We start from the raw sequence: 13,716 nt of genomic DNA, 5'->3' as shown, positions 1-13,716 counted from the left end.
CAGGTATGGCCTCACGCTACCTGTAGTGACACCGACCTCTATAGGGTCCAGGTATGGCCTCACGCTATAACTGTAGTGGCACCAACCTCTATAGGGTCCAGGTATGGCCTTCATGCTACCTGTAGTGACACCAACCTCTATAGGGTCCAGGTATGGCCTCACGCTACCTGTAGTGACACCGACCTCTATAGGGTCCAGGTATGGCCTCTCGCTACCAGTAGTGGCATCAACCTCTATAGATTCCAGGTATGGCCTCACGCTACCTGTAGTGACACCGACCTCTATAGGGTTCAGGTATGGCCTCTCGCTACCAGTAGTGGCACCAACCTCTATAGGGTCCAGGTATGGCCTCATTCTACCAACAGTGACACCAACCTCTATAGGGTCCAGGTATGGCCTCACGCTACCTGTAGTGACACCGACCTCTATAGGGTTCAGGTATGGCCTCTCGCTACCAGTAGTGGCACCAACCTCTATAGGGTCCAGGTATGGCCTCATTCTACCAACAGTGACACCAACCTCTATAGGGTCCAGGTATGGTCTCACGCTACCTGTAGTGACACCGACCTCTATAGGGTCCAGGTATGGCCTCACGCTAACTGTAGTGGCACCAACCTCTATAGGGTGCAGGTATGGCCTCATTCTACCAACAGTGACACCAACCTCTATAGGGTCCAAGTATGGCCTCACGCTACCTGTAGTGACACCAACCTCTATAGGGTCCAGGTATGGCCTCACGCTACCTGTAGTAACACCGACCTTTATAGGGTCCAGGTATGGCCTCACGCTACCAGTAGTGACACCAACCTCTATAGGGTCCAGGTATGGCCTTCATGCTACCTGTAGGGACACCAACCTCTATAGGGTCCAGGTATGGCCTCACGCTACCTGTAGTGACACCGACCTCTATAGGGTCCAGGTATGGCCTCTCGCTACCAGTAGTGGCATCAACCTCTATAGGGTCCTGGTATGGCCTCACGCTACCAGTAGTGACACTGACCCTAGCCAAGTGTAAAAACTAGTGAAACACAGTCAGAAAAGATGGAGTATAGAAAAAAAGGTCAGTGGCCTCCACCTGTAAAACCATTCCTGTTTTGGAGGTCGTCTCATTATTGCCCATTTAGTGCACCTGTTAATTTCATTAACACCAAAGCAGCTGAAACAGATTAAATGGTGAATGTTGTAGCACTAATACTTGTACACACAGATTTTCCAATAAAACCGTGCAAAGGGTCAAATGTTCAAGTGACAAGTGTATAAAAAGGACAAAAATGTGAAAAAAGTCCAACAGATGAACTGAATCTGTTATAGATGGCCTATATATCACCCGCAGAAAGATGGTGGAACCGGGACGTGATGTGCCGACACTGTCCAGCCAGAAGGACATCAAGATGGTACTTCATCAATTTTCATACCACCCAGATCAGAGATTGCCCTGCTGTCCGGTTCTGAAAAAAACAGTCCTGTGCGATTTTGGGTGTGGTTTAGGTGTGAATTCAAGTAAACATTTTGCACCTGAAAAACGGTGAGCCGCAGCCCGCGCCCAGGACCGGGAAACGCAGCCCGCGCCCAGGACCGGGAAACGCAGCCCGCGCCCAGGACCGGAAAACGCAGCCCGCGCCCAGGACCGGGAAACGCAGCCCGCGCCCAGGACCGGGAAACGCAGCCCGCGCCCAGGACCGGGAAACGCAGCCCGCGCCCAGGACCGGGAAACGCAGCCCGCGCCCAGGACCGGGAAACGCAGCCCGCGCCCAGGACCGGGAAACGCAGCCCGCGCCCAGGACCGGGAAACGCAGCCCGCGCCCAGGACCGGGAGCCGCAGCCCGCACCCAGGACCGGGAGCCGCAGCCCGCACCCAGGACCGGGAGCCGCAGCCCGCACCCAGGACCGGGAGCCGCAGCCCGCACCCAGGACCGGGAGCCGCAGCCCGCACCCAGGACCGGGAGCCGCAGCCCGCACCCAGGACCGGGAGCCGCAGCCCGCACCCAGGACCGGGAGCCGCAGCCCGCACCCAGGACCGGGAGCCGCAGCCCGCACCCAGGACTGTGAACCGCAGCCGGATACATGTAAACTGAGCCTTACAGTAAACATGTATTTTTATATACATTGTACAAGAGTTGTAGCGATGTCCTAATTTTAATTTTCACCGACCTGCTGAAGTTCCATCACCTTTATCTCCACCTCAGACTGACTACCTCCCCAACCCCCTCACTGCCCCGTACTCGGCCTCTTACCTCCTTCTCCAGCTCCCATTCTTTTTCCTTTCTCTCCAGTTCCAGTTTGGCTGCTGACCAATCAGCAGTCAGCTTCTCTAGATCTTCTCCCAGAAATGCGTTGGCTTTCTGCGTGCGTTCCAGGTCGTCTCTTAGCAGTGCGTTTGTGTCTGCAAACGTCTCACATCTGTACATTAAAAAAAAAAAAAAAAAGATTAAATCCAGATTGTATTTTCAGTAATATCGCCGATTGCCTTAAATTATAAACGATCAATGAATCCGCCGTTCACTCACCTTTGTTGCTCCTCCTCCAATTTCTGCAGAGCTTTTTCCATGTCTAATCCTCGGCTCTGTGAGGAAAAAAAAAACAAAAAAAAAAAACAAATCTTCTGATTTAATTGTATTTCAGTAACTACAACACATTATACAATGCTTTACAGCAGCGCTTCCCCAACCTTTTTTTGGCGCCAGAGACCGTTTTCATGGCAGACAGTTTTCAGGACAGGAATTGCACCCCACAATTTGCATGCGATTCTTTGCAGTGCGTTTTGCGCCCATTCATTTTGGATTGGCGCAAATCGCGCCACAAAGTATCGGTTTTGATAAGTACGAGTATTTGGAAAAATACTCAATATCGGCGCATCCCTAGTCACAATGTATTTTATTCCTTGCGTGGTTTGCCTGTGTGTTAAATACTCTTTTTACGTGGAATAAATAAAAAAAAAAGATGACATAAAACCCATATTATAAAACAAAAAATAACGTGGAAAATTCCCGAGGAAGGCACGTGCCATGTGACGAAACGCGTACGGGCGGTGCTTGGATGACGCCACAGCGCTCTATCCTGTACGGTCAGTGCAGGTGAATAAGAGGGTCACAACGTATTTTATTCCTAGCAGACTGCTATGTGGTTTGCCTGTGTGTTAAATATACCTTTACCGTGGAATAAATTAACCACTTCCCGACCGGCGCACGACGATGTACGTCGGCAGAATGGCACGGGTAGGCATATTGGCGTACAGGTACGTCCATTTTTATTTGCCGCCCTGCCATCGCGTGCACGCCGCCATCTTCACGCTCACGACCGGGTTCCGCGGACTCTATCACCGCGGGGATACCCGCGATCGTCTCACGGGGAGATGCCGATGTAAAAAGCATCTCCCCATTCTGCCTAGCAACAAGTGACACTGATCTCTGCTCCATGTGATTGGAGCAGAGATCAGTTTTCACTAACACAAAGCCCAGCCCCCCACAGTTAGTAAAACGCCCCTAGGACACACTTAACCCCCTACACTGCCACCCACTGGTTAACCCTTTCACTGCCAGTGTCATTTACACAGGAATCAGTGAATTTGTATAGCAGTGATTGCTGTATAAATGACAATGGTCCCAAAAATGTCCGATGTGTCCACCATAAATGTTGCAGTCACAAAAAAAAAAAAAAAAAAAAAAAAAAACGCTGATCGCCGCCATTACTAGTAATAAAAATGCTATAAAACTATCCCCTATTTTGTAAACGCTATAAATTTTGCGCAAACCAATCAATAATCGCTAATTGCGATTTTTTTTTTTACCGAAAATATGTAGAAGAATACGTATCGGCCTAAACTGAGGAAAAAAATTTTTTTTTATATATTTTTGGGGGATATTTATTATAACAAAAAGTAATAAATAATAATGCGTTTTTTTCAAAATTGTCGCTCTATTTTTGTTTATAGCGCAAAAAATAAAAACCGCAGAGGTGATCAAATACCACCAAAAGAAAGCTCTATTTGTGGGGGAAAAGGGACGTCAGTTTTGTTTGGGAAACACACGGATCCCAGAGACAGTGGGGACCATCCTTATTGCGCAGAGCGACTCGCGCATGCGCAGCAGGGAACCGGGAAACGAAGCCGCAAGGCTCCACTTCCTGATTCCCATACTTAAGATGGCGGTGGCAGCACCAGAGAGACAATCGAGAGATCGGCTTCGGGTGCCGACATCGCGGGGCGCGCTGGGCGGGTAAGTGTCATTATTTTAAAAGTCAGCAGCTGCAGTATTTGTAGCTGCTGGCTTTAAAAAAAAAAAAACTGCAGAACTCCCGCTTTAAGCCAGCAAAATGGCCCGGGGCTGAAGTGGTTAAAAAAAACAACATAAAACCATAATATAAACAAAAAATAAAAGTGTATAATATGTGTAAACCCCCCCTCCCTCCTCGACTAAGTCATGTGTCCTGTGACAAAACGCGTAGGGGAAGGGATGACGTGGCGACGCTCGATCCTATACGGTCGGTGCAGCTGAATAACAGGGTCACGATGCACTTTATTTCTTTCCGAGCCGCTACGTGGTTTGCCTGCATGTTCAATACTATTTTACCGTGGAATAAATCAAAAAACCACATAAAACCATAATAAAAACGAAACAAAAAAATAAAAAAATAAATTAAAAAAGTGTGAAAATTGCTTCTCACCTGGCTCAGCTCCTGGCTCAGTTCCTGGCTCCGCTGCAGGTCCTGGTAACGGTCCCTGTACTGGATGACCTGAGACAGAGGAATTATTTCACATGAATATATTATACTGCACATCATGTTTTATTACATAGAAAAACGTCTTACGAAGGCCAATCCCAAGTCACACCATTATGGAGGGTTCAACACTTCCATACGGGGGCCTGTTCTGACACTCCGCTCTCCTACGTGTAACAAGTCTGAATTTTTTTTTTTGCTGAAAAATTACTCAGAACCCCCAAACATTATGATTTTTTTTTTTATTTTTTTTTTTTAGCAGAGACCCTAGGGAATAAAATGGTGACAGTTGCAGCTTATGTCACATGGTACAATGTTTCAAATAAAAAAAATAAAATAAAAAAATAAAAATAAAAAGTTAGCCCAAAATTGTTTATTTTATTTACATTTTTTTTTTATCACTTTTATTGCTATTACAAGGGATGTAAATATCCCTCGTAATAAGCATACAAGTGATAAAAAAAATTAAATAAAAAATTCAAGAGAAAGTTTTTTTTTTTTTTTTTAGCAGAGACCCTAGGGAATAAAATGACGACGGTTGCAACTTATGTCACATGGTGCAATGTTTCAAATAAAAAAAAAAAAAAAATAACAAACAAAATAAAAAAAAAATAAAAAAAATATTAAGTTAGCCTAATTTTTTGGTATAAATGAGAAAGATGATGTTACGCCGAGTAAATAGATACCCAACACGTCACGCTTTTAAAATTGCGCCCCGCATTGTGGAATGGCGCCACCAAAAATACTTTAAAAAGCTCTATAGTTGATGCTTTAAAATTTTTATTAATTTATTTTTACAGGTTTGCAGAATTGTTGCTCTCGCTCTAACGCACGCAACGATACCTCACGCGTGTGTGTGATTTGAACGTCGTTTACATGCGTGGGCGTGACTTACGCGTGCGAGAGCACACGGGGGCGGTGGCGCTTAAAAAAATAAAAATAAAATGTCCTTTGTTTGGGTGAGAAATCCTGACATGTAGATGTGCAGTGAAGGAGAATTCTGTACAATCATCCGACACTTCGATCATCGCCGGTCACACCAAGGAGGAGGAGGAGGAGAAGGAGAAGGAGAAGGAGAAGGAGGAGGAGAAGGAGGAGGAGAAGGAGAAGGAGGAGGAGGAGGAGGAAGAGGAGGAGGAAGAGGAGGAGGAAGAGGAGGAGGAAGAGGAGGAGTCTTCAGTAACCAGAAGGACCAAAATAACAGAAGAAGTCACTAAATTTCCTCATCATCAAAAACACAACTCCGCTGCTAAATCTGAACTCCCCCAATGCCTCGCACCGCACACCCGATGTCCCCCACCCGATGCCCCGCTCTGCCTCACACCGCACACCCGATGTCCCGCACCCGATGCCCCGCTCTGCCTCACACCGCACACCCGATGTCCCGCACCCGATGCCCCGCTCTGCCTCACACCGCACACCCGATGTCCCGCACCCGATGCCCCGCTCTGCCTCACACCGCACACCCGATGTCCCGCACCCGATGCCCCGCTCTGCCTCACACCGCACACCCGATGTCCCGCACCCGATGCCCCGCTCTGCCTCACACCGCACACCCGATGTCCCGCACCCGATGCCCCGCTCTGCCTCACACCGCACACCCGATGCCCCGCTCTGCCTCGCACACCCGATGCCCCACACCCGATGCCCCGCTCTGCCTCACACCGCACACCCGATGCCCCGCTCTGCCTCGCACACCCGATGCCCCGCTCTGCCTCGCACGTACTGGGACCTCAGGCATAAAATACACACACACACACACACACACACACACACATGCGCGTACTGGGACCTCCAGCGCACAAACACACACACACACACTGGCACCTCCGACACACACGCACACACTGGGACCTCTGGCACACGCACGCACGCACAAACACACACATTGGGACCTCCGGCACACGCACGCACGCACACACTGGGACCTCCGGCACACACATGCGTACTGGGACCTCCGGCACACACACACACGCGTACTGGGACCTCCGGCACACACACACGCGTACTGGGACCTCCGGCACACACACACGCGTACTGGGACCTCCGGCACACACACACGCGTACTGGGACCTCCGGCACACACACACACACACACACACACACACACACACACTGGGACCTCCAGCGCACACACACACACATACTGGGACCCCCGGCACACACTAAATATATATATATATATATACACATACATACACACACACACACACACACACACACACACACACACACACACGTCACCTTAGCCTGCAGCTTCTCCACCAGCACCGCCTGCCTCTTCTGGGCTTCCAGAGAGTTCTGAAGCTCCCTCTGCAGAGCAAGCCAATCCCGGCCAAGCTCCACCCCCTGCGTCATTGTCATGTCCTCGTTGGTTCCATCCGCCTGTACCAAAAAGGAGACATGAAAGAAAAATAAATGTTAAATGAAGTGCAGCGATACCGAAAAATCCATTTGCATTTCATCACTTCCATTTAACACAAGAAGGGGATAACTCCGCCTACTTTTACTGAGCGACATGCAAATGATTCCATCACACCAGAAACCTTCTGTACATCGGACACCCCGACCCGCCCAAATATGGGGCCTGCTTTATACCGTATACGTTATTTTATGATATATCTGTACAATAAATGTGCATAAAAAGTGTGTGATCGAGTCCCGGCTACACACATTCCAGCGCACGCCGTTAACGCAGCCAATAGTTAGTTAGGATGCCGGCGGGTATTGCCACTCAGCTTGTCCTTTGCTGGGACACATGTGCCTATTGCAGTCTAGAATTCTCCATAGATAGGCTGAAGGCATCCTTTGTTGCTAGGATGCAGCCGGCTATTCTCACCTGTCATCTGCCATAGCTAGGACATAGCCAGCTACTGTCCCCTGTCATCCTCTGTTGCTCGGACACAGCCAGCTACGGTCACCTGGCATCCTCCATAGCTAGGACGCAGCCGGCTACGGTCACCTGGCATCCTCCATAGCTAGGACGCAGCCGGCTACGGTCACCTGGCATCCTCCATAGCTAGGACGCAGCCGGCTACGGTCACCTGGCATCCTCCATAGCTAGGACGCAGCCGGCTACGGTCACCTGGCATCCTCCATAGCTAGGACGCAGCCGGCTACGGTCACCTGGCATCCTCCATAGCTAGGACGCAGCCGGCTACGGTCACCTGGCATCCTCCATAGCTAGGACACAGCCAGCTACGGTCACCTGACATCCTCCATAGCTAGGACGCAGCTGGATACCTGGCATCTTCCGTTGCTAGGACGCAGCCGGTATCTGTCACCTGGCATCTTCCGTTGCTAGGACGCAGCCGGCTTCTGTCACCTGGCATCTTCCGTTGCTAAGACGCAGCCGGCTTCTGTCACCTGGCATCTTCCATGGCTAGGACGCAGCCGGCTTCTGTTACCTGGCATCTTCCGTTGCTAGGACGCAGCCGGCTTCTGTCACCTGGCATCTTCCGTTGCTAGGACGCATCCGGCTTCTGTCACCTGGCATCTTCTGTTGCTAGGACGCAGCCGGCTTCTGTCACCTGGCATCCTCCATAGCTAGGACGCAGCCGGCTACGGTCACCTGGCATCCTCCATAGCTAGGACGCAGCCGGCTACGGTCACCTGGCATCCTCCATAGCTAGGACGCAGCCGGCTACGGTCACCTGGCATCCTCCATAGCTAGGACGCAGCCGGCTACGGTCACCTGGCATCCTCCATAGCTAGGACGCAGCCGGCTACGGTCACCTGGCATCCTCCATAGCTAGGACGCAGCCGGCTACGGTCACCTGGCATCCTCCATAGCTAGGACACAGCCAGCTACGGTCACCTGACATCCTCCATAGCTAGGACGCAGCTGGATACCTGGCATCTTCCGTTGCTAGGACGCAGCCGGTATCTGTCACCTGGCATCTTCCGTTGCTAGGACGCAGCCGGCTTCTGTCACCTGGCATCTTCCGTTGCTAAGACGCAGCCGGCTTCTGTCACCTGGCATCTTCCATGGCTAGGACGCAGCCGGCTTCTGTTACCTGGCATCTTCCGTTGCTAGGACGCAGCCGGCTTCTGTCACCTGGCATCTTCCGTTGCTAGGACGCATCCGGCTTCTGTCACCTGGCATCTTCTGTTGCTAGGACGCAGCCGGCTTCTGTCACCTGGCATCCTCCATAGCTAGGACGCAGCCGGCTACGGTCACCTGGCATCCTCCATAGCTAGGACGCAGCCAGCTACGGTCACCTGACATCCTCCATAGCTAGGACGCAGCTGGATACCTGGCATCTTCCGTTGCTAGGACGCAGCCGGTATCTGTCACCTGGCATCTTCCGTTGCTAGGACGCAGCCGGCTTCTGTCACCTGGCATCTTCCGTTGCTAAGACGCAGCCGGCTTCTGTCACCTGGCATCTTCCATGGCTAGGACGCAGCCGGCTTCTGTTACCTGGCATCTTCCGTTGCTAGGACGCAGCCGGCTTCTGTCACCTGGCATCTTCCGTTGCTAGGACGCATCCGGCTTCTGTCACCTGGCATCTTCTGTTGCTAGGACGCAGCCGGCTTCTGTCACCTGGCATCTTCCGTTGCTAGGACGCAGCCGGCTTCTGTCACCTGGCATCTTCCGTTGCTAGGACGCAGCCGTCTTCTGTCACCTGGCATCCTCCGTTTCTAGGACGCAGCCGGGTTCTGTCACCTGGCATCTTCCGTTGCTAGGACGCAGCCAGCTTCTGTCACCTGGCATCCTCTGTTTCTAGGATGCAGCCGGCTTCTGTCACCTGGCATCCTCCGTTTTTAGGATGCAGCCGGCTTCCGTCACCTGGCATCTTCCGTTGCTAGGACGCAGCCGTCTTCCGTCACCTGGCATCTTCCGTTGCTAGGACGCAGCCGGCTTCTGTCACCTGGCATCTTCCATTGCTAGGACGCAGCCGGCTATGGTCACCTGGCATCCTCTATTGCTAGGATGTATCCAGCTACTATCACCTGGCATCTTCCGTTGCTAGAACGCAGCTGGCTACTATCATCTGGCATCTTCCGTTGCTAGGACGCAGCCGCCATCTTCTGTTGCTAGGACACAGCCGCCATCTTCTGTTGCTAGGACACAGCCGGCTACTGTCACCTGGCATCCTCCGTTGATAGAATGCAGGCAGATTGGAAGCTGATCCCGCTGGCTATGGATTTTTACCCCATATGGAGTGCTGCGTCTGACAGCTCGGACTTTGCTCTGGGAACACGGAGCTAAACATTGGCTGCCCAGCGACAAGCAGGCCGCACACGTGTGCTGATGGGTCCTGAAGTCCACCCACATATAAGTCAGGTGGTGGGAAAAGGAAAGCAGACGATTGTTTACCTTTTCTTCCATTATTTATCGCTACATTGATTCGTTATTTTGCTAGAAGAATTGATTAATGAAACAAACCTCCAATAATACAGGACACAGAATTGTTATTGGACAGTCATGTGATCGCTAACTCCTCCCCCGACCTGCCGACCACATGACTTACTATTATGAAAACAATGAGGTGTGACATCATCGGAAGGATTTCCGTCTCATGTCCGGAATATTTACAAAGACGGATCAGCCGAGGACACGGCTAGAGAGAGGGACAGTAATGTCAATATCCCCCCTCCCCCACCCCAGGGTTTCCTCTCCCCCCCCTCCCTACCCACACCCCAAAGTCTCCTCTCTATCCTCACGCCCTCAGTCTCCCCTCTCTCTCCTCCCCCTCAGAGTCTCCTCTCTCTCTCTCTCCTCCCCCTCAGAGTCTCCTCTCTCTCTCTCTCTCCTCCCCCTCAGAGTCTCCTCTCTCTCTCTCCTCCACCTCAGAGTCTCCTCTCTCTCTCTCCTCCACCTCAGAGTCTCCTCTCTCTCTCTCCTCCCCCTCAGAGTCTCCTCTCTCTCTCTCCTCCCCCTCAGAGTCTCCTCTCTCTCTCTCCTCCCCCTCAGAGTCTCCTCTCTCTCTCTCCTCCCCCTCAGAGTCTCCTCTCTCTCTCTCTCCTCCCCCTCAGAGTCTCCTCTCTCTCTCTCTCCTCCCCCTCAGAGTCTCCTCTCTCTCTCTCCTCCCCCTCAGAGTCTCCTCTCTCTCTCTCTCCTCCCCCTCAGAGTCTCCTCTCTCTCTCTCTCCTCCCCCTCAGAGTCTCCTCTCTCTCTCTCCTCCCCCTCAGAGTCTCCTCTCTCTCTCTCCTCCCCCTCAGAGTCTCCTCTCTCTCTCTCCTCCCCCTCAGAGTCTCCTCTCTCTCTCTCCTCCCCCTCAGAGTCTCCTCTCTCTCTCTCCTCCCCCTCAGAGTCTCCTCTCTCTCTCTCCTCCCCCTCAGAGTCTCCTCTCTCTCTCTCTCCTCCCCCTCAGAGTCTCCTCTCTCTCTCTCTCCTCCCCCTCAGAGTCTCCTCTCTCTCTCTCTCCTCCCCCTCAGAGTCTCCTCTCTCTCTCTCTCTCTCTCTCCTCCCCCTCAGAGTCTCCTCTCTCTCTCCCTCTCTCTCCTCCCCCTCAGAGTCTCCTCTCTCTCTCTCTCCTCCCCCTCAGAGTCTCCTCTCTCTCTCTCTCCTCCCCCTCAGAGTCTCCTCTCTCTCTCCTCCCCCTCAGAGTCTCCTCTCTCTCTCCTCCCCCTCAGAGTCTCCTCTCTCTCTCTCCTCCCCCTCAGAGTCTCCTCTCTCTCTCCTCCCCCCTCAGAGTATCCTCTCTCTCTCTCTCCTCCCCCCTCAGAGTCTCCTCTCTCTCTCTCCTCCCCCTCAGAGTCTCCTCTCTCTCTCTCCTCCCCCTCAGAGTCTCCTCTCTCTCTCTCTCTCTCTCTCCTCCCCCTCAGAGTCTCCTCTCTCTCCTCCCCCTCAGAGTCTCCTCTCTCTCTCCTCCCCCTCAGAGTCTCCTCTCTCTCTCTCTCTCCTCCCCCCTCAGAGTCTCCTCTCTCTCTCTCTCTCCTCCCCCCTCAGAGTCTCCTCTCTCTCTCTCTCCTCCCCCCTCAGAGTCTCCTCTCTCTCTCTCTCTCCTCCCCCTTCAAAGTCTCCTCTCTCTCTCTCCTCCCCCTCAGAGTCTCCTCTCTCTCCCCTCCCCCCAGAGTCTCCTCTCTCTCCCCCTCCCAGTCTCTCCTCCCCCCCAGAGTCTCCCCTCTATCCCCCCTCCCCCAGAGTCTCCTCTCTATCCCCCCCCCCCAGAGTCTTCTCTCTTTCCTCCCCCCCCCCCTCCAGAGTCTCTCCTCCCCCCTCAGAGTCTCCTCTCTCTCTCTCCTCCCCCTCAGAGTCTCCTCTCTCTCTCTCTCTCTCTCTCCTCCCCCTCAGAGTCTCCTCTCTCTCTCTCCTCCCCCCTCAGAGTCTCCTCTCTCTCTCTCCTCCCCCTCAGAGTCTCCTCTCTCTCTCTCCTCCCCCCTCAGAGTCTCCTCTCTCTCTCTCTCTCCTCCCCCTTCAAAGTCTCCTCTCTCTCTCCCCTCCCCCCAGAGTCTACTCTCTCTCCCCCTCCCAGTCTCTCCTCCCCCCCAGAGTCTCTCCTCCCCCCCAGAGTCTCCCCTCTATCCCCCCTCCCCCAGAGTCTCCTCTCTATCCCCCCCCCCCCCAGAGTCTTCTCTCTTTCCCCCCCCCCCTCCAGAGTCTCTCCTCCCCCCGAGTCTCCTCTCTCTCCTCACCCCCCCCCCCCCCCCCAGAGTCTCTTCTCTATCCTCCCCGAGTCTCCTCTCTATTCTCCTTCTCCTCCCCACTCTCCTCTCTCTCACCTCATCTTGAATCTCCCGGTTCGGGTCTCCTCTCCCCTCTCCGGACCAACCACTTCCTGCCCCGCCGTCACATGACCTCCGCATCCCCCTAACAACTCATCGCTCCGCCCCCTAACGACCAGAGCTGTCACCAGGGGGCGGGGCTGGCATCATCCCGAAATGTTGTCTATCCTCTGCCCCGCCCCCTCCGTACACCCGCCCCCTCCGTACTCCCGTCCCGCCCCCTCCGTACATCCCGTACACTCCGCCCCGCCCTCCTCCGTACACCGCGCCCCCTTCCTATACTCCGTCCCGCCCCCTCCCCTCCGTTCTGTGCTGGGACTTGTAGTTCGGAATGACAACAGATCCCGGGATAGGAGACTCTCCACATACCGGCCAATGTACGGGGAGCCTCAGAGAGGATGGAGCAGTGGGTAGTACACGTGGTGGGGCAGTGGGTAGTATACTGGGTGGTACAGTGGGTGGTATACGGGTGTTGTGCAGTCGGTGGTATACTGGGTGGTGCAGTGGGTAGTACACGTGGTGGGGCAGTGGGTAGTATACTGGGTGGTACAGTGGGTGGTATACGGGTGTTGTGCAGTCGGTGGTATACGGGGTGGAGCAGTGGGTAGTATACTGGGTGGTGCAGTGGGTAGTATACGGGGTGGTGCAGTGGGTGATATACGGGGTTGTGCAGTGGGTAGTATACTGGGTGGTACAGTGCGTAGTATACGGGGTGGTGTAGTGGGTAGTATACGGGGTTGTGCAGTGGGTAGTATACGGGGTTGTGCAGTGGGTAGTATACGGGGTTGTGCAGTCGGTGGTATACGGGGTGGAGCAGTGGGTAGTATACGGGGTGGTGCAGTGGGTAGTATACGGGGTGGTGCAGTGGGTAGTATACGGGGTGGTGCAGTGGGTAGTATACGGGGTTGTGCAGTCGGTGGTATACTGGGTGGAGCAGTGGGTAGTATACGGGGTGGTGCAGTGGGTAGTATACGGGGTGGTGCAGTGGGTAGTATACGGGGTGGTGCAGTCGGTGGTATACGGGGTGGAGCAGTGGGTAGTATACTGGGTGGTGCAGTGGGTAGTATACGGGGTGGTGCAGTGGGTGATATACGGGGTTGTGCAGTGGGTAGTATACTGGGTGGTACAGTGCGTAGTATACGGGGTGGTGTAGTGGGTAGTATACGGGGTTGTGCAGTGGGTAGTATACGGGGTTGTGCAGTGGGTAGTATACGGGGTTGTGCAGTCGGTGGTATACGGGGTGGAGCAGTGGGTAGTATACGGGGTGGTGCAGTGGGTAGTATACGGGGTGGTGCAGTGGGTAGTATACGGGGTGGTGCAGTGGGTAGT

At 53.3% G+C, this 13,716-nt stretch overlaps 1 protein-coding gene across 1 annotated transcript in view; it reads right to left on the bottom strand.

The window, feature by feature from the left end:
* Positions 1 to 12,500, bottom strand: part of LOC143929842 (uncharacterized) — a 29,932-nt gene extending 17,432 nt beyond the window's left edge. The window contains exons 1-5 of the mRNA XM_077453817.1: positions 12,385 to 12,500; positions 6,961 to 7,101; positions 4,663 to 4,731; positions 2,508 to 2,563; positions 2,235 to 2,400 (exon numbers count right to left, since the gene is read on the bottom strand). Coding sequence (XP_077309943.1) covers positions 2,235 to 2,400; positions 2,508 to 2,563; positions 4,663 to 4,731; positions 6,961 to 7,101; positions 12,385 to 12,468 — 516 coding nt within the window. The 5' untranslated portion in view covers positions 12,469 to 12,500. The remainder of the gene's footprint in view (positions 1 to 2,234; positions 2,401 to 2,507; positions 2,564 to 4,662; positions 4,732 to 6,960; positions 7,102 to 12,384) is intronic.
* Between the last annotated feature and the right edge of the window lie 1,216 nt (positions 12,501 to 13,716).

This window comes from Lithobates pipiens, unplaced genomic scaffold (genome assembly GCF_037356315.1).
Source record: "Lithobates pipiens isolate NorthernLeopardFrog02 unplaced genomic scaffold, aLitPip1_a1.2 Scaffold_25, whole genome shotgun sequence".
Taxonomy (NCBI): domain Eukaryota; kingdom Metazoa; phylum Chordata; class Amphibia; order Anura; family Ranidae; genus Lithobates; species Lithobates pipiens.
The sequence above is the reverse complement of the archived record's forward strand: the minus strand, read 5'-3'. Positions and strand labels throughout refer to the sequence as shown.